The sequence below is a fragment of the Ahaetulla prasina genome, chromosome 4 (assembly GCF_028640845.1).
Source record: "Ahaetulla prasina isolate Xishuangbanna chromosome 4, ASM2864084v1, whole genome shotgun sequence".
NCBI classification, from domain to species: domain Eukaryota; kingdom Metazoa; phylum Chordata; class Lepidosauria; order Squamata; family Colubridae; genus Ahaetulla; species Ahaetulla prasina.
This window is the reverse complement of record NC_080542.1, coordinates 15672328-15694203: the sequence shown is the minus strand read 5'-3', so window position 1 is coordinate 15694203 and position 21876 is coordinate 15672328. Positions and strand designations below refer to the sequence as shown.

The 21876-nt window shown below is 38.8% G+C and overlaps 1 protein-coding gene across 1 annotated transcript; it reads left to right on the top strand.

Annotated features, from left to right (window-relative positions):
- The first annotated feature begins 568 nt into the window (after positions 1 to 568).
- Positions 569 to 15341, top strand: LOC131198002 (vomeronasal type-2 receptor 26-like). Its single transcript, XM_058182511.1, has 7 exons — positions 569 to 741; positions 2496 to 2781; positions 4229 to 5004; positions 10634 to 10817; positions 11718 to 11945; positions 14216 to 14342; positions 14443 to 15341. The coding sequence occupies exons 1-7, from the start codon at positions 569 to 571 to the stop codon at positions 15339 to 15341; spliced, it is 2673 nt and encodes an 890-aa protein (XP_058038494.1).
- The last annotated feature ends 6535 nt before the right edge of the window (positions 15342 to 21876 follow it).

Sequence of the window (21876 nt, the reverse complement as noted above, 5' to 3'; positions counted from 1 at the left end):
ATGAAAATCTTTTTCAATTAGAGTAGAGTAGAGTAGAGTAGAGTAGAGTAGAGTAGAGTAGAGTAGAGTAGAGTAGAGTAGAGTAGAGTATATTTACAGAAGCTATATCAATGCCAATACTATGCCTATATTTACATCTCTATTTTGGTTTATAGATCTCAAGATTTTATTTTTGTCTTGTGACTCATTCCTTCTTGCCTCAAGAGGTCTTCAGATGTTTTGAAGATATTCACATATGTGACTGTCTCACTATCATTATGAAATTAGCCTGTTTGTCTCTTCCAGATCCTATGGGTCTCCACGGAAAAAGGAAGAACTGACCCTGAAGGATGTTATTTGTTGTCTCCGTTATATTCTGCTACATGGATGGAAGCCCCAAAGCTTTGTGGGTTGATTTGATAGTATGTTGCTCTCTCTAGTTTTGTCAGAAAAATATCTCAAGAAGGCAGATCTGTCTGATCTACTTCAAAGATCTTGTTGCAGACAGAGGAATTTTTATATAGAAAGAAAACACTCATGGAAGATGTTAGCATTTGTGCAGGTATTCTTGATAATATTGCCTCAAGTGATGTGTAAGCATCATAGATTTCAATGTGACTTCGATGAGCCTCTTCCTATTCATCACACATATCATCAACTTGGAGAGATTAATATTGCTGCCATAATTTCTGTATTCTTTACATTTTCTAAACCCATTGATTTCAGTCAACATCCTTATCAGGGATTTCATGATGGACTTATGTAAGTACATCAACAATTCATTGTCAAGTTCTGGACGTGCAAACCAGCTTCTGCATTTCCTGTGTTGGATGGGGAGAGCAGATCTTTCTCCTATCCTGTCCACTGTTTACAGAGGTACAATTGAGTGTTTTAACAAACTGCATCACTATTTGGTTTGGCGGCAGTGCCTCAGATAGAAAGTCCATACAGAAAGTGGTAAGGACAGCCGAGAAGATTATAGGAAGCTCGCTTCCTGTTATACAGGATACTGCTTATAAACACTATGTGTTTAAAGATCAAGGTATTTCTAGCAGGTCTACCAGATTTTGTAACAGCTTTGTTGTCCATCCATCTGGTAAACTTGTAAGATTCGTTTTTCTTGATATGTGCATTTATACATCCAAATTAAACTGTGTTGTTTCTCTGTGTCATATAATATATGTGAGTGTATGCATAATTTTGTATTTATTTATTTATTTTGTCATATTTATGTAGTTCATATTGGAGGTGCTGACTCTTTGAGAGCTGTGCAATGGAATTTCATTTTAATGTATTCTGATAAGTGCACATCCGAAGTGACAATACTTATTATTCTGTTCTGTTCTGTTCTGTTCTATTCTGTTCTGTTCTGTCCATTCTATTAAATCACATGATGCTTGATATATTGTCCTATAATGACAAAAGTTCCAAAAACAAACAACTTAAACAGGAGGCTAGATTTGTTTATGTGAAGTTATTGTTTTATTTCAATTTCCATGAAAAGCTGAAAGAGGGACCAAATTTACATTTATAAAAAATCCCAACTAAGTATCTATAAATATGAAGGAATGTATGTCTTAATCTACGACGTTAAGATATTTGTGAGGGACGGCACACAATTCCCACAATAACATTTGTCATTTGATATTTCTGGTATATGAATTTAGCAATTTTCCTCTGGAAAATTTAAAACTGGGATAGTTTTAAAGTTAAATACTTAAAACTGGGATTGGATACTGTGCCTTTCCCATGTATTAAGAAACAATGCTTCCAGTTTCAACCTAGTGTTTGTTTTTTATTACAAATAATTCCAGTTATTCAAGGGGTATATAGGTGTAGGTATTTTGCTTTGCATTTTCCAGGATCTGAGATGAATAATAAAAATATTGTGTTCAGACACATTCCACAAAATATGTTGTACTTAAAGATTGTAAGTGCCATATTAAGAGGCAGATCTATTCATTAGAAATTATACCAAAGAAACAAAATACTTAATCTTACATATAATAATGGCCACAAGAATCTCATATGCACAAATTGGAAAAAAGAAAATACACCAACAGAGGAAGAACTGATAAAGAAAATTTTAGATTGTGCCTAGATGGACAAATTAACAAAGGAAATTAAAGAAAAGGAAGATACAGAATATTATGCAATATGGAATGAATGGTACAACTGTCTGGAGTCTAGAAATAGAGAACAATAACGAAAGGGGAGAAATTATAAGCGTAAAGAGTTTGTAAGATAATGTATAAAATGTATAAAATCAATATTATGAGCGATAGGAATTATAGAGTAATAAGGAATAATGGGACAAGAAGGATATAAATATTATAAGGTGAAATGGGAGAAAAATGTAAATATTAGAAGATTACTGCTACAAAACAGTTGTAATAAGGGAATATATGTTATGTGTTTTGTGTTTGTTCTACTGTGTTTGTGTTATAAATAAAAAATGTAATAAAAAAAAGAGGCAGATCTTTATTATTCCACTTTTTCTTTGTTTTTTCCTACAGAGTATTTTTTCAGAACTACCAGCACATCCTCGCCTTAGTGTTTACTGTAAAACAAATTAATGAAAACTCCCAGATTCTACCCAATGTCACGCTGGGCTTCCACATTTTTAACAGTCATTTTAGTCCAGACTGGACCTACTTTGCCTCAATGTTACTGCCTCTCACTCAGGGCAAATTCATCCCTAACTACAAGTGTGGGGTTCCAAATATCTTGACTGCAGTCATTGGTACACCTGACATCTCTCTTCACATGGCAACTGTATTGGGCATCTACAAAATTCCTCAGGTAAGATGTGCTGAAGACATACATTATCATTTTGCCATATCTACAAATGCCAGAAGCATTTGTGTTGTGGCTCCAGCCCCCGAACCTGGCCCCATGCCCAAAAGTGACTCCGAGAGTGAGGGGGAAGGGCCAGTAAGGCTTACCTCAGAAGCACCGATTCCTTTGGCCTGGCTCCCGGAGCCAGAACCAGGCCAGTCGGAGTACGTAATGAGCTGACATCCCCTGATTCCTTCCTTCCTCAGGCTACGCCTTCAGATGCAGCTTATAATCATACTAACCAAGCCTGGATTGACCCGCGCTTCAGAAGATTAGAGAGGTGGTGTCATCAAAGGGAAGGGTGGGGCAGGAGCCCCACCCCACAGGATATATAAGGAGCTTTGGGACTGCTCTCAGTTCCATGGGAAGCAAATTAGCTAAACCACGTCGAAGTAAGCTGAAGTCTTAATCTGTTTGAACTTTTTGGCAGGCAGCTGTGTTTTCTCAGCCAGGACTGATAGGAGCCGTGAACCCACTGGCTGTAGGCCAGCTCGTTACTCCAAAGTGAGGATGGAGACAGTACAATTTGTATGCTTCTTTCTGTAAAAAGGAGAGACTTTCCAGATTCCTAGATATTATTTTCTGCTTGGTAGAATTATCGTAACAGCATGAATAATTGTCATTCTGAATAGACCAGTGGTAGTCAACCTGGTTCCTACCGCCCACTAGTGGGCGTTCCAGCTTTCATGATGGGCAGTAGGGATTTTGTCTGATACTGAAGCACTTTCCTTTTTTTTAATTTAATTTACTTTTTAAAAAATTTCATAGCATTATTTAAAAACATTTTCATTAGGTTTTCATAAAATTCCCTGTGACAATTTAAATTTCTGAAAATATACTATTTGTATCGCATAAGTTTAGTTCACATTATGTAAGTGAAACTAAATGGCACTATAGTGTGACCGCAAACAAAAAAGCCTCATCCAAGAATAGCTCATGCATCTCCCCCCATACCACCCAGCTGTAACAGACAAGCAGAGCTGGTAGCCAGCGCCCTCCCCAAACCAATCCACAATGCATGAGAGGCATGCGCAGACGACGATACATGGCACATTACTGTGGAATTGGTGGGCGGATATAAAATTTTACTACTAACAGAGATACAAAATTGGGTGGTAGGTATAAAAAGGTTGACTACCCCTGGAATAGACGGTGGGGATATTTGACACAGAAAAAGCATTCTCCAATTCTAGACATTGAACTATGGTTCAGATCTGAAATATTCACAATGACACTGCTTCCAGGAAAAAGTAATTTACTGATAGCTTAAGAATGATATCTTGCTTGATATTTCCAAATAAATAAAACTAGTACTTGGTTAGCTCAAACGTACTCAAACTCTCAAATGAATATTCACATTCCCAGAGGCTCAGATAGACCTTTGGAACTGCATGTATTTATCTTTCTGTAGTTGACATATGGTCCTGCTCCAGTCATGGATAAAGAGAATCAAGCTGTTTTCTTCCTACAAATGTTTCCAAATGAATCCCACCAACATAAGAGCCTCTTGCATTTATTGCTGTATTTTAGATGGATCTGGATTGGAATTCTTGTAGTAAAGGATGAGAAAGGAGAAAAATTTGTCCAGGAGGTGCTCTCCACATTTTCCGAGCATGGCATCTGCACTGAATTCGTAGCAGAGTTTCCAAATGTAGCTTTTTACAGTGATTTTACTGATACCATAGATGAAGGGCTACATATATACCATGTTCTCATGAACAGCACAGCCAATGTGATAATCTTATATGGTGAAATTCAATCCATGTCATTTATGAGAAGTTTCCTCCAGTTCTCAGAAGTGGAGGATATCCCAAGAAAAAATAAGATCTGGCTTATAACAGCTCAGACAGATTACACTTCAGTATCCCTTCAAAAATCTTGGGATATCCATTTCCTCCATGGTGCTTTATCCTTTGCAGTTCACACAAAGGAGATCCAAGACTTCCAGGAATTTCTTCAGAATTTAAGTCCAAACAACAACCAACATGATCATTTTCGGAAAGATTTTTGGGAACAGGCATTTGATTGTTTCTTCTCAAACTCAAAAATGGAGATGTCTGAGAAGAAATGTACTGGACAGGAGCAGCTTCAGACTCTTCCCACATCTGTGTTTGAGACACGCATGAATGGCCAGAGTTACAATATTTACAATGCAGTCCACGTTGTGGCACATGCTTTGCAATCTCTGTATTTATCCAAATCCAGGGAAAAACCAATAAAGAAAGAAGGAAGGAAACAGTTTCACAATCAAGTGTGGTGGCAGGTAAGTCTTTCCCCTAGATGCTGTGTTTGGAATAGTTGCATTTAAGTCAATAGTTGCATTCTTTTATGAAAGTACAATTATGTTTGCATTTATTAGCCTTTCCTGATGAGGATCTTCCCATACAATCCATGTGTAGAAGAAGAAAGACTGATAATTATATTGTGACATGATTACTTAAAAATAGATTCAGAATACTAGAATTTTCCCTTTTCATTTGGCATATAGTTCTCATCAGGGGTGGGTTTCAGAAGGTTCTGACCAGTTCTGAAGAACCGGTAGTGGAAATTTTGAGTAGTTCGAAGAACCAGTAGTAAAAATGCTGACTGGACCTGCCACCATCTATTCTCTGCCTCCCAAGTCCCAGCTGGGAGTTAATGGGGATTTTGCAGTAACCTTCCCCTACCATGCCCACCAAGCCACACCAACTAAGCCATGCCACGCCCACAGAACCGGTAGTAAAAAAAAATGAAACCCACCACTGGTTCCCATGTCTTAATAGAACATTTTGGAGGCACTTGCAGTTCAACACACAGATATTCACAATAACCCCTGCATAGTTTTAGAGCAAATGAATAAAGAAAAATGAGAAGAGCCTTATATGCTTCCAGGAACACGGCTTTAGGGGCTTTAGGAGCAGAAAGGAAGGGAGTGAAGGTGTTTTAAACATCCAAGGCAATTAACAAAAGATAATCAAGGCAGCCATGGAATGAAACAATATCTCACAAAATGTGGGCTCAAAATAATATGCTACCTTGATCCTCTTTTATTAAGGGATGAAAGAATCATAGATTTCAAATGGACATTTAAGCCATCAAATAGAATAGAATAGAATAGAATAGAATTTTTATTGGCCAAGTGTGATTGGACACACAAGGAATTTGTCTTGGTGCATATGCTCTCAGTGTACATAAAAGAAAAGATACATTCATCAAGGTACAACATTTACAACACAATTGATGGACAATATATCAATATAAATCATAAGGATTGCCAGCAACAAGTTATAGTCATACAGTCATAAGTGGAAAGAGATTGGTGATGGGAACTATGAAACGATTAATAGTAGTGCAGATTCAGTAAATAGTCTGACAGTGTTGAGGGAATTATTTGTTTAGCAGAGTGATGGCCTTCGGGAAAAAACTGTTCTTGTGTCTAGTTGTTCTGGTGTGCAGTGCTCTATAGCATCGTTTTGAGGGTAGGAGTTGAAACAGTTTATGTCCAGGATGCGAGTGATCTGCAAATATTTTCACGGCCCTCTTCTTGATTCGTGCAGCATACAGGTCCTCAATGGAAGGCAGTTTGGTAGCAATTATTTTTTCTGCAGTTCTAATTATCCTCTGAAGTCTGTGTTTTTCTTGTTGGGTTGCAGAACTGAACCAGACAGTTATAGAGGTGCAAATGACAGACTCAATAATTCCTCTGTAGAATTGGATCAGCAGCTCCTTGGGCAGTTTGAGCTTACTGAGTTGGCGCAGAAAGAACATTCTTTGTTGTCCTTTTTTTTTTTTATTGAAAGAGTTTTAAAAAACAAAAACATTTCCCCCCTTTTTTCCCCCTCCCTCCCTCCCAAAAAAAAAAAAACCCTTCCCCCCTCCCTCCCCCCCCCAGCTTCCCGGGTCAATCACAAGGTATTGTTATACATAAACCAAACATAGAATAAAATTTTCCCTTCCAATCCAAATAACCACATCCAAAGCTTTTCATCTCCCAACCCCCTCCCCATTACATAAAATAACTTTCTAATTATTCAAAGGCAATCTGATATTTCTTAATCTGATATTTGCTTCCTTTGAATTTCTTTTTCCAAATACCTACGCTGCCTTTGTTTATTATTCCTTTGCCTATTGTCCAAGTAAATCAATATCCCTCTAATAAACGCTTTGCTCGCTTCCCACACAGTTCCTATAGGTGTCCCTTTGTACATATTAAAATCAAAAAATTCTTTTAACTGTTTCTTACAATAAGTTACATTATCCTCATATCTAAACAGATTTTCATTCAACCTCCATGTTCTACCACCTTTTTTCCCTTGTAATAATTCCATCCATACTGGGCTATGGTCAGTTAAACACCTCGGAAATATCTTCGTTTTCTTCACCCTAGAAAGCAAGTCATTAGAAATTAAAATAAAATCAATACGTGAAAAAGATTGATGCCTATCAGAAAAAAAAGTAAAATCTCTCTCATCTGGATTCCGTAACCTCCATATATCTCTAAACTCAAAGTCTTCCATCATTTCAAAAATGGATTTTGGTAATTTTGCATGTATAGATATCTTCTTGGAGGAGGTTCTCTTATCCCTTCTTGTATCAATTACTCCATTCCAGTCTCCTAATAAAATAAACGAACTATAATCCCAGAGGGTCAACCTCTCATGTAACATTTTGTAAAACTTTTCTTGTTGCTGATTAGGTGCATAAATACCTATCAGCAAAGTCTTTTTTGCATCTATCACCAGTTCAATAGCAATAAATCTTCCTTGAATATCTGCCTCAATTAACTTAGCTGGTATATCCTTCCTGATATATACAACAATTCCATGCTTCTTTTCCAAAGCTGATGCAACAAAATGGTTACCCAATTTTGAATTAATTAAATATTTTTGGTCTGATAATTTTATATGTGTCTCTTGCAAACAAATCACATCATTTTTAAATTGTTTCAAGTAGTGAAATATTTTCCTTCTTTTCTGAGCTGAATTCAAGCCATTAACATTCCATGACAAGATTCTATTTGCCATTACTGGCCTCCTGAAGCTTTGAAGCAGACAACGAAAGCTCTTCCTCCGGTATCTTCCGTCTAGCTCCTCCCACAGCTTCCATACTGGGATCCTGACTTTTACTTTGAGACTGTTGCTCTTCTTTACGCTTAAGGACTGTTGTCCTTTTTTAATGATGTTTTTGATGTTAGCTATCCATTTGAGATCTTGCGATATGATAGAACCTAGAAATTTGAAGGTTTCTACTGTTGATACTGTGTTGTCAAGTATTGTGAGAGGTGGAAGTATGGAAGGGTTTTTCCTAAAGTCTACCACCATTTCTACGGTTTTGAGTGTGTTCAGTTCCAGATTGTTTTGGTTGCATCACAAGGCTAGTCATTTGACCTCTTGTCTATATGCGGATTCGTCATTGTCTCGAATGAGACCAATCACTGTTGTGTCATCTGCGAACTTCAGTAGCTTAACAGATGGATCATTGGAGATGCAGTCATTGGTATACAGAGAGAAGAGAAGTGGGGAGAGCACACAGCCTTGGGGGGCCCCTGTGCTAATTGTACAGGTATTTGATGTGATCTTGCTTAGCTTCACCTGCTGCTTCCTGTTTGTTAGGAAGCTTGTGATCCACTTACAAGTCTGTTCCGGTACCTGTAGCTGGTTTAGCTTAGTTAGAAGAATGTCTGGAATGATGGTATTCAATGCTGAACTAAAGTCTACAAAAAGGACCCTTGCATATGTCTTTGGAGACTCAAGATGTTGTAGGATGTAGTGCAGAGCCATATTAATAGCATCATCTGTTGATCTATTTGCTCGGTATGCAAATTGCAAGGGGTTTAACAGCGGATCCGTGATGGTTTTCAGGTAGGAAAGCACTAGCCTTTCAAAGGTTTTCATGACTACAGATGTTAAAGCAACTGGTCTGTAGTCATTCCGTTCCTTGATGGTGGGCTTCTTTGGCACTGGGATGATGGTAGAGCGTTTGAAGCAAGAAGGAACATAACACATCTCTAGTGATTTATTGAAAATATGGGTGAAGATGGGGGCCAATTGGTCAGCACAGTAAGCAAGAAGGAATTATCTTGTCTGAGCCTGGAGCTTTTCCTGGCTTTTGTCTGTGAAATAGGTCCTGCACTTCCTTTTCTGTGATCACTAGGGGTTATGAACCCAATGAAATGGGGTCAATTGTAGGAGGCTTGGCTGTTGTTGGTGTGTCTGAGATGGGGGTTGTGGAGATAGGTGGCTGTAGTTTCCTTTCAAACTGCAGTAAAACTCATTCAGGTCATCTGCCAGTTGTTGATTACCTTCAGCCTGGGAAGGAGGTTTGCCATAGCCGGTGATATTTTTAAGAGTTTTCCACATGTTTGCTGGTTCATTTGCTGAAAAATCCAGCCCCCACTTACTGAACTACTTCACGTGTGGCTTCAGCAGATGTTGATTCAGCCTCTTCTTGAACACATCCAATTGATCATCAGTTCCCACCACCTAACATTTTTTACTGAGACTTTATTTCTTACTGCAAATAAAAAGCTTACTTATCCCTGTTAAGATGCTAGGTTTTGAAATGTAAAAGTATCAGACCAAGATAAATCATTTCAGAATTTTTAATCTATCTTTCATTTTAGTCCATTTTAATGTAAGACATAAGATATACATCCTAAGGTGTACAACCAGTGGTGAAATCCAAATTTTTTTACTACTGGTTCTGTGGGTGTGGCTTGGTGAGCGTGGCAGGGATACTGCAAAATCTCCATTCCTTCCCTACTCTGGGGCCAGCCAGAGGTGGTATTTGCCCAATTTCTCCAAACTGCTCAAAATTTCTGCTACCAGTTCTCCAGAACCCGTCGGAACCTGTGGATTTCATCCCTGTGTACAATTCAACTGAAATTGAACTAAAATTGAATCTTAGGTGTTCACCCTAAGATGTTCAATTCAACTGAAAAACAAACCTTTTTTTTTGGGGGGGCAGGAAATAACAATAAATGTACAATAATTTTGTTGTGTAAGTGTGCAGATCCTATTATAAGTAGGGAGGTGGCTGTATGCAGAATTAAACAGTCACATTCAAACTAATGGTAAATACGAACTGATGGTAAATAGGAACTGCTCACCTAGCAGTTCAAAAGCATGCAAATATGAGTAGATAAATAGGTACTACTTCAGTGGTAAGGTAACAGTGTTCAGTGTACTTTGGTTTATAGTCATGCCAGCTAGATTAGGGGTCCCCAACCTTTTGGATCTCAGGGATCACCAAATTCATAGTTTTAAATCCCATGGACCACTAATACGAATCCAGCATGCTGCTTGCTGAAATGTCTGGACTCCCAGTGATGGGATGGGGTCCTTCAGGCATTCTCCCTCCTCTCTCACTCTCTCTCTTTCTTCCCCTTTCTTTCTCTCTCTCTCTCCCCTCTCTCTCCCACTCTTTTTCTCATTCTCTCTCTCTCTCCCATTCTCTCTTTCTTTCTCTCTCTCTCTCTCTCTCTCTCCAACTCTTTCTTTCTTTCTTTCTTTCTTTCTTTCTTTCTTTCTTTCTTTCTTTCTTTCTTTCTTTCTTTCTTTCTCCCCCTCTCTCTTTCTGACTCTCTCCCACTCATTCTCTCTCTCATCTCTCTTTCTCTCTCCCCCCTCTCTCATTCTGATTCTCTCTCTCTGATTCTCTCTCTCTGATTCTCACTTTCATTCTCTGTCTCCTTCTCTGTCTCTCATTCGCTCTCATTCTGATTCTCTCTCTCTCTCTCTCTCTGATTCTCTGTCTCTTTCTCTCTCTCTCATTCTCTTTCTCATTCTCTCACTTTTATTGTGTCTCTTTTTCTGTATTTCATTTTGTGCTGCATCAGCATTCCACCTCAGTATATTTTTGCCAGCCAGTGGTGCAAAGCAGCCCTTGTTTCCTGCCGCTTGGGACTCAGAGCGGTAAACAACGTCTGGTCTGGGGAGCAGCCAGATTTGCGGACACCAGATCAGGCATCTGCAAGCTCTCATCTCTTGAGGAGCCTGGCCGAAGTTTCCCGCGCTGCTTCAGTGAGCGCTCCTCAAGAGACAAGAGCTTGCAGGGGACTGATCTGTCATTCACAATGGAGAGCAAAATCTGGCTGCTCCTTGGACCAGACGCCATTTACTGCTCCGAGTCCCAAGCTGCAGGAGACGAGGGCTGCTTTGCACCACCGGCTGGGCAAATATACTGAGGTGGAATTCTGATGCTGCACAATTGCAAGTAGTCCTTCTCTCCCACAGCTTCGCTACTTCGGCCCGCTTGCACCGCCCCTCCCCCACCATAGCAATAGCACCATTATTTCATTCTGGATGGAGAAGACTGCGCTCCTTTTTGCATATTGCACCACCTGGAAAGTTGCACATTACACGTGCCACCCCAGGGCAGAGATTTCCAGCCCTGCCATGACCGGTACCATATTCCATCCCAGAGCAGCCCCTCCACCAGGGTGCACTGGCAAAAATATGAAGATTTCTCCAGAGACCACCAAAATTTTCTTGCGGACAACCAGTGGTCCATAGACCACTGGTTGGTGACCGCTGAGTTAGATGACTGTGGAAGTGTCTTCGGACAATACTGGCTCCCTTGGTTAAGAAACAGAAGACCACCGCCCCTAGAGTCAGACTCAATTGATCAGAGGAAACCTTTACCTGTACCTTCATAGTAACAGAATCCTACAAGTCTAAAACATGTTTAGCTCTCTCTCATATTCTCTTTGTTTGATGTGGGCTTCTATGAAATGATTTTTCAATTCATATTTCTTGGTCAGGCTCAAGCTCTTCTTAGCAATAGCAATAGCACTTAGACTTATATACTATTTCACAGTGCTTTACAGCCCTCTCTAAGTGGTTTACAGAGTCAGCATATTGCCTCCAACAATCTGGGTCTTCATTTTACTGACTTTTCTCTTTTGTATTATTATATTTCAGATTCATTCCTTTCTGAGAAATGTCAGATTCAACAACAGTGTTGGTGAAAAGATCTCCTTTGATAAAAATGGAGAATTCATTGGTGGATATGATATTATCAATTGGATCACATTCCCAAACCAGTCTTTTATTAGGGTCAAAGTTGGAACAGTAGATCCCACAGTTCCAGCAGAGAAGTTATTCAATATTTCTGTAGATTCCATCACATGGCCAGTAGGCTTTAATCAGGTTAGTTGTAAGAATCTAGATTGGTCTTTCTCCATTTATATACTGTAAAATACAAGTATTAATGAAAGTTTCAGAGCATCATCTCTGAATAATGTTTGTACTAAGTAGAAATGTCCTGGAGAAGGAAAACATTATCTGTAAGAATCTTTACTTTTCTAATAGTTGGTATTATTTTGACTGTTAATTATGGACAATATTTTCATGTTTTATTAAAAGCTGAAGTCCAGTGTACTACATTTCATCAGCCTATTGATTTCAAATTCAGAAGCTGAGAAAAAGCTTCTGTAACTAACCACTACAGAAATTATCTTTGGAGAGTGAGGCTAATATCTATGAAAAGTCATAGATACTGATAAAGATAGATATTCAATGAATTATTATTTCAGACCAATTCCATCTGAAAATAATGAAAGTCCCAAAGCATCATCTCTGAATAGGCTAAATATAAATGTCCTCAGGACAGAAAAAATTATCTGTAGGTCAGTGGTGGGTTTCTACCAGTTCGTCCTAGTTTGGGTGAACTGGTAGTGGCGGTGGCGGGAGGCTCTGCCCACCTGCCTGGACATCATCACAGACACTCTGAGTATGAACGAAGCAAGTGCGCATGTACCTCCTGATTCCGAACCAGTAGCGAAGGTAAGTGAAAGCCATTACTGCCCTCTGATAACTATGGACAATGTTTTTCATGATTTTGAAGTAAAAGCTGCAAGCAAGTATACTGTTATGACCCAGACCCAAGTAGGTAGCAATAAACGCAGTCCTTATTACTAATAAACTTTATTCGAATAGCTGGGAATTAGTTCATTCCCAACATCGTGTAACTCCAAATAAAACAAAAGGCTTCACAAACAAACATTCTTTGGTTATTACAAACCTGAGTTCAGTTTGGCAAACTGCCAAGGTCCTTTCTGATAAATGTCCAGAGCAGAGAACAGAGCAAAGAACGTAGCTGCAATGTTGTTTTCAGGCCCACTGAAACACTGATGCTGGTCTTCTTTTAAGACTTATGGGAGGGGCCAATAATCTCTTGGCCCTACTCCCGAGTTGACCTCTGTGCTTGAGCTGCCCTTGCTTTTTGGTAGCTCTTCTCATGCGAGCATTAGGAACAGGCTTATCCAGTTCCTCTTCCTCACTAATCTCAGACTCTGGAGGCTCTAGAGTCCACACCGCAGCTTCATTGCTGACCAATTCTGTTGCCAGCATCATAGGCTGCTGATGGACCACAACAGTATACTAGATTTCATCAATATGGACATATCAAAATTTAGAGGCTAAGAAAATAATCTAACCATCACAGAAGTTGTCTGTTGTGCCTCGCCTGCCCCCTCTCCGCAGCCGGGCCCATCCCATCTCCTGCTATCTCAGCCAGAGACTGATAATGAAGACGAATGGCCTGGCATGCCTCCAGCCCCCAGTCCTGGCACCATGCCTGGACAGACTGAGCAAGACGAATGGCCTGGCATGCCTCCAGCCCCCAGTCCTGGCACCATGCCCAGACAGACTGAGCAAATAAACCTCCCCCCCAGCGTGTGAGCATGATGAGCATGAAGCCAGTCATGAGCTAGAATTGCTGGCAGCTGGAGGGTGGACAGATCCCCGCTTCCGGAGAATGGAGAGGCGACGTCAGCAAAAGGAAGGGAGGGAGGGGCAGGCCTGGATAAGTGCTGAGTCATGGAGCCACACCCCATGGCCTATATAAAGGATCTGCTTTCTGGCATTCCTTAAGTCAGGCAAAGTCTAACCTGGTTGCTGAAGTCACACCTTGGATTCCTGCCTGCCCTGAGAACTCTGACAGGACTTTGGCAAAACTGCAGAGGCTTCGTGGCCACACTTGAGACAGACTTTACAGACCTGGCTGTCAGAGGAGGAGTGGGACACAACATTGTCTTTGGAGAGTGAGGAAGACAGTTATGAAAAGCAATAGATGCCAATAAAGATAGATAATTAATGAATTATTGTTTCAGATCGAGTCCATGTCCGAATGATGAAAGTCCCAGAGCACCATCTCTAAATGAGTACAAATATCCTCAGGAAGGCAAAATAAATAAATAAATCTGTATTTGGTATATAATTCTTACGTTGGCCCTCTGTTAATTATGGACAATAAAGATAGATATTTAATGAATAATTATTTCAGACTAATTCCATATCAAAATGATGTCAATACACTATTTCTGCTTATTAATCCATTTTTGTTCTGATGATTCCAGAGTAACAAGCACTTCATTTCCCCTCTATATATTAATATATTCTACTTTATTCATTGATAGGCATTACCTCTGTCTTTGTGTAATGATCCTTGTGAGATAGGATACAGCAAGGCCAAGAAGGAAGGGGAGTCATTTTGCTGCTATGATTGCCGTTTATGTCCAGAGGGGAAAATATCAAAGGAGAAGGGTAGGAAATTTCCAAATGTAATGGGATTAAGTCCCATTTTACCCTAAGTATATATACTGCCTACAATCAACTATATCAATTCCACTGTGTTCTTTTTCAGACAATGATGACTGCTCTTCATGTCCAGAAAATCAATATCCAAATCCCAAGAAAAATATGTGCATTCCAAAGCAGATCACCTTTTTGTCCTATCAAGAACCCTTGGGGATCAGTCTGACTGTTCTTTCTCATTGCTTTGCTTTAATGACAATTTTGATAATAATAATCTTTATGAAACATAAAGACACTGCCATCGTCAAAGCTAACAACCGGAATCTCACCTACACTCTTTTAGTTTCCCTCCTCCTGTCTTTCCTTTGTGTATTTCTATTTGTTGGAAGACCTGATAAGATTGTGTGTCTCCTTCGACAACCAGCTTTTGGCCTGATTTTTTCTGTGGCAGTTTCTTGTGTCTTGGCCAAAACCTTTGTTGTGGTTCTAGCATTCATGGCCACCAAACCTGGTTCCAGATTGAGGAAATGGGTAGGGGGAAGAATGATCAGTTTTATTCTTCTATCCTGCTCCCTTGTTCAAATATCTTTTTGTGCTGCATGGCTGATAATGTCCCCACCATATCCAGGTTTTGATATGCAGTCAATGTCTGAAGAAGTCATCCTGGAGTGCAATGAAGACTCGGTCATGTTCTACTGTGTTTTGGGCTTTATGGGTTTTCTTGCTCTGCTTAGCTTCTCTGCTGCTTTTCTAGCCAGGAAGTTACCTGACAGCTTCAATGAAGCCAAATTCATCACCTTCAGCATGTTGGTCTTCTGCAGTGTTTGGTTGTGTTTTATTCCAACTTATCTAAGCACAAGGGGAAAATATATGTTGGCTGTGGAGATCTTCTCTATGATCTCCTCCAGTGCTGGATTACTGATGTGCATTTTTCTTCCCAAGTGTTTTATCATTGTGATGAGACCTGAACTGAACAATAAACATCAGCTCATGAAAAAAAAGTTTTGAGAAAGATATTCTTTATTTGTCCATGTTCAGATTTTTCCCACTTGCACTTTTAAGCCAGAGAACAATCTGCAGTTTGATCGGCCTTCTATATTCCAATACCTACTCTGTCCCTGAGATTTGGGTAGCTCAAATATTTTTCCTTGTAGAAGACAATTAAACATGGGAACCATAACACTATATAAAGTAATAAATAAATAAATAAATAAAATAAAACACAAAAATATGATATTTGTGATATTTCAATATGTGTCTCAATATATACATTAAATGTTAATTATAAATTTGTCTTTAGTGGTCATCTAAATTTATAGGCACATTTGAATGTGTAAAAAGAAGTGGGGATTAAACACAAATGAACCTTTCATTTAAAAAATGAAGGTCTATTAATTGTTTATAAAGCAATCAGATAGTGGGAAATCTCTGATACACATCATGGGTAGTGGTGACCTACAAAACATGGAGTAAAATCCAAAGATCTTCCAGCTGGGTTTAAGAAAACTCTCCACGGCCAGTCACCAAGGGACAAAAGTTACTTAATATCAAAGAAAGGATGGAATATAATCATTAAAGAAAGGATGCAGAAGGAAGGACAAAATATAATGTGAATGAGAAAAATTAAATATTTTTAAACTATTTTAAATAATTAAATAAAATTGAAATGAAGGAATTGTCCTTTTGTTTTCCACATGATAATAGTGAGTGAATAGTTAAACAGTGGCTACATTGTTGTGTTGCCCCAGCCAGGCCCCCTGCCAGAAAGTGACTCGGAAAGTGAGGGGGAAGGGCCATCAGGACTTACCTTGGGAGCACCGGCTTCCCTGGCTCAGCTCCAGTAGCCAGAGGCAGGCCAGGTGGAGGAGATAATGAGGCCTCCATCCCCTGACTCTTTCCCTCCCCCCAGGCCATGCCTCCAGACCCAGCTGATGGCAGGCCTGGCTGGACCCTAGGTTTCGTAAGCAGGCAAGGCGGGAACAACAGAAGCAGGGGTGGGGCAGGTCTAGGAAATTCTGAGTTATGGAGCCACACCCCACAGGATATAAAAGCAGCAAAGCTGCTATGCCTCTTCGTAACAGGCAAATCAACTGCTTGACTAGAGCTGAAGTACTGTTTGTCCTATCAAGAACCCTTGGGGATCAGTCTGACTGTTCTTTCTCATTGCTTTGCTTTAATGACAATTTTGATAATAATAATCTTTATGAAACATAAAGACACTGCCATCGTCAAAGCTAACAACCGGAATCTCACCTACACTCTTTTAGTTTCCCTCCTCCTGTCTTTCCTTTGTGTATTTCTATTTGTTGGAAGACCTGATAAGATTGTGTGTCTCCTTCGACAACCAGCTTTTGGCCTGATTTTTTCTGTGGCAGTTTCTTGTGTCTTGGCCAAAACCTTTGTTGTGGTTCTAGCATTCATGGCCACCAAACCTGGTTCCAGATTGAGGAAATGGGTAGGGGGAAGAATGATCAGTTTTATTCTTCTATCCTGCTCCCTTGTTCAAATATCTTTTTGTGCTGCATGGCTGATAATGTCCCCACCATATCCAGGTTTTGATATGCAGTCAATGTCTGAAGAAGTCATCCTGGAGTGCAATGAAGACTCGGTCATGTTCTACTGTGTTTTGGGCTTTATGGGTTTTCTTGCTCTGCTTAGCTTCTCTGCTGCTTTTCTAGCCAGGAAGTTACCTGACAGCTTCAATGAAGCCAAATTCATCACCTTCAGCATGTTGGTCTTCTGCAGTGTTTGGTTGTGTTTTATTCCAACTTATCTAAGCACAAGGGGAAAATATATGTTGGCTGTGGAGATCTTCTCTATGATCTCCTCCAGTGCTGGATTACTGATGTGCATTTTTCTTCCCAAGTGTTTTATCATTGTGATGAGACCTGAACTGAACAATAAACATCAGCTCATGAAAAAAGTTTTGAGACAGATATTCTTTATTTGTCCATGTTCAGATTTTTCCCACTTGCACTTTTAAGCCAGAGAACAATCTGCAGTTTGATCGGCCTTCTATATTCCAATACCTACTCTGTCCCTGAGATTTGGGTAGCTCAAATATTTTTCCTTGTAGAAGACAATTAAACATGGGAACCATAACACTATATAAAGTAATAAATAAATAAATAAATAAAACACAAAAATATGATATTTGTGATATTTCAATATGTGTCTCAATATATACATTAAATGTTAATTATAAATTTGTCTTTAGTGGTCATCTAAATTTATAGGCACATTTGAATGTGTAAAAAGAAGTGGGGATTAAACACAAATGAACCTTTCATTTAAAAAATGAAGGTCTATTAATTGTTTATAAAGCAATCAGATAGTGGGAAATCTCTGATACACATCATGGGTAGTGGTGACCTACAAAACATGGAGTAAAATCCAAAGATCTTCCAGCTGGGTTTAAGAAAACTCTCCACGGCCAGTCACCAAGGGACAAAAGTTACTTAATATCAAAGAAAGGATGGAATATAATCATTAAAGAAAGGATGCAGAAGGAAGGACAAAATATAATGTGAATGAGAAAAATTAAATATTTTTAAACTATTTTAAATAATTAAATAAAATTGAAATGAAGGAATTGTCCTTCAGCGAATTGGCTGTGGAGAGCTGGCCACAGCGAGTTAATAATGGTGAGTTGGAAACAGTGAGTTGGCTGTGGCTAGTTGGTTATGGCAGTGTTGTGTCTGTGCCCCCCCGAGCCAGGCCCCCTGCCAGAAAGTGACTCGGAAAGTGAGGGGGAAGGGCCATCAGGACTTACCTTGGGAGCACCGGCTTCCCTGGCTCAGCTCCAGTAGCCAGAGGCAGGCCAGGTGGAGGAGATAATGAGGCCTCCATCCCCTGACTCTTTCCCTCCCCCCAGGCCATGCCTCCAGACCCAGCTGATGGCAGGCCTGGCTGGACCCTAGGTTTCGTAAGCAGGCAAGGCGGGAACAACAGAAGCAGGGGTGGGGCAGGTCTAGGAAATTCTGAGTTATGGAGCCACACCCCACAGGATATAAAAGCAGCAAAGCTGCTATGCCTCTTCGTAACAGGCAAATCAACTGCTTGACTAGAGCTGAAGTACTGTTTGTTGACTCATCGGCATCAAGGGAGATAACAGAGACACTTGGCAGACGCTCGCTAGTTTGCTGCCAGAGCTGATAGTGCCGGCTAATTAAGCCATCGCTCGGACTGAGGCGAGGGGGACAGAACAGGCGAGTTGTCCCATTCTTCTCCCAACTGGCCATATGTTTTGTCCTCAGTATCAAAACCAGTAAAATCTCTGGTACAAAAATAATTCTAGTAAATTTAAATAAATTCCATCAGAAATCCGATACATGCTTGTATCCAATTTGCATAATGATTTCTTTCTAGGAAATTCGATGGAGTATAATAATTGTGTAAACAGTTCGTTCCATTGTTTTAAACCTGTTTTAATAAACAGAGTGTTGCAGTACTTGTATGAGAGGCATGTGGTAATTCTAAATGAGTCAGCTGAATGAGCCTTGGTTGGAATTTGCAGAGAACTTGGAAACACCTCACCCCAGAGGGATTCAGCCAGCCAAGTCATGGTGGCAGAGGTGGCATGTCAGACAAGGAATTTCAGTTTGATGGCATTCATGACAAGAGCATTTTCTGCAATGGTGCCCACCCCCTTGAAACTTGTGTCTCCTAAAATATGATCAACACCCACCATTTTGGTCTTCTGAAATGAAGGCAGTTGAATAACAGCATGCCCCAATGGGACTGTGGCACCTTGGAAATGGTCAATGGATTAAAGAGAACTAATCTCCTCCCCATGTGCACTTCACTCCCATCCTCTCCATTTTGATTACTGAATTTTAATTCAGTTAAAATGGAATTTTAATTTTATTTTTTATTTATTTATTTTTGTCACAACGGTATATTTAAGCATAAGCATGAAAATAACTATATAATATATAAGCATATATATAAGCATAAATATGTAATAACTATATTAAAGGGATATAATGAAAGGAAACAATAGGACAGGAACGGTAGGCACGCTTGTGCTCTTATGCACGCCCCTTATAGATCTCTTAGAAATGGGGTGAGGTCAATAGTAGAGAGTTTTTGGTTGAAGCTTTGGGGATTTTGAGAAGAGACCACAGAGTCAGGTAGTGGGTTCCAAGTATTAATAACTCTGTTACAGAAGTCATATTTTCTGCAATCAAGATTGAAGCGGTTAACATTAAGTTTAAATCTATTGTTTGCTCTTGTATTGTTGTGATTGAAGCTGAAGTAGTCTTCAACAGGAAGGACATTGCAATAGAGGATTCTATGAGTTTAAACACAGGTCCTGTCGAAGGCAGCGGAGTTCTAAGTTTTCTAAACCCAAGATTTCAAGTCTGGTGGCATAAGGTATTTTGTTGTATTCAGAGGAGTGGAGAACTCTTCTTGTAAAATATTTCTGGGAACATTCAATTGTATTGATGTCTGAAATGTGGTATGGGTTCCAGACAGGTGAGCTGTATTCAAGAATTGGTCTAGCAAATGTTTTGTAAGCTCTGGTTAGTAGTGTAGTGTTTCTGGAGAACAAGCTACGTAAGATTAGGTTTACAACTCTTAAAGCCTTTTTTGTGATGTAGTTGCAGTGGGCTTTGGTACTTAGATCGTTGGATAAGAAAACTCCAAGGTCTTTAACAGGGTGGGGGTCGGTAGGTAAGTCTTCTTTCTTCCAATATTGTGCAATCAATAATCTTGCAGCAGTTATTAAATTCAGAATCAGTTTTGTCTCTATAACAGTGCAATCTGAGATTATTCCTAATAAAAAGAACTGTGGAACAAACTTGATCTTCTTTTTCAAAATGTTCTGCATAATCCACCATATTTTAATCCAAAAGGCTTTAACTTTTTTGCAAGTCCACCATATATGATAATAGGTAGCATCCTCACAATCACATCTCCAACATTTTGCTTTCACATTTGGATACATACATGACAGTTTTTTAGGATCTAAATGCCATCTATAAAACATTTTATAAAATTTTCTTAAATTTTGTGCTTATGAATTTAACATTCCTCACCCAAATTTTTCCCATGTTTCTAACATTATAGGTTGTTGAAAATTTTGTGCCCATTTTACCATACAATCTTTAACCAACTCCATTTCTGAATCAATTTCAACCAATACATTATATAATCTCTTTATATGCTGTTGACCTTGATCTTTTATTTGTTTTACCAAATTATCATCACTTTGCCTTATACCAATTTTCTGATCTATTTTCCATCTAGATTGCAATTGTCCATATGGAACCATGTATAATTTCTCCCTTCATCCTCAATTTCTCCCTAGATTTTAACTGTAATTCCCTTTTCCATAGTCAAAAGCTCTTTGTAAGTGATAACTTCCATTTTTGTAATATATTTATATTCTCTATCATATGTCTGGGGATGATCCATATTGGTATCTTTCCATCTAACTTATATTGATATTTTTTCCAAATCCTCAACAACGCACTTCTGACCATATTATTCTTAAATGTCTTGTCAATTTTCTTGTCATATATTACATATGCCATCCATATAACAAACCATAACCTTCTATATTCAAAATCCTTTCCTCTGTTAAATTAATCCAATCAGAAATTAAAGTTAAAACAACTGCATCATAGTACAATTTCAAATTAGGCATTTTAAACCCCTCTTTCCTAACGTCTTGCATTATTTTTAACTTTATCCTCGGTTTTTACCCTTCCATACAAATTATTAATCCTTTTGCCATTCTTGTAAATTTGCATCTTTCTTCAATATTGGAATCATTTGAAACAAAAATAAAAATCTAGGCAAAACATTCATTTTATAGCTGCCACTCTTCCCAACAATGATAATTGTAACTTCTTCCATTTCTCCATTTCTTTAATTACTTTTCCCACAATACCTCATAATTATTTTTATATAATTTTACATTCGATGCTGTAATGTATACTCCTAAGTATTTAACCTTTTTAACTACTTCATATCCAGTTATTCTTTCTAATTCTTCCCTCTGATGTGTATTCATATTTTTAATTATCATTTTTGTCTTCTGTTGATTCACTTTAAACCCAGATACCTTACTATACTGATCAATTGTCTGCATCAAATATACAGCTGAATGTATTGGTTGAGATAAAGAAACAACCAAATCATCTGCAAACGCTCTTAATTTATAATCTTGATTTTTAATTCTAATTCCTTTTATTCGATCTAAACCACGTATCTTACTCAATAATATTTCCAAAGTTAGAATGAATAATAATGGTGACAAGGGACATCCTTGTCTAGTCCCTTTCTCAATCTTGAAAGATTCTGTTAATCCACCATTTACTATTATTTGAGCTGTTTGCTTTTGATATATAGCCTTAATTGCTTGAATAAAATAATCCCCAAATTGCATTTTTTCTATTACTTTAAACAAAAACTGCCAATCCAATCTATCAAAAGCTTTTTCGGCATCCAAAAAGAGGAATGCTGCTGAAACCTGGCTGTTTCCTTCCAAATTTTCAAGTAAATTTACAATTTGTCTCATAATATATCTCATCTG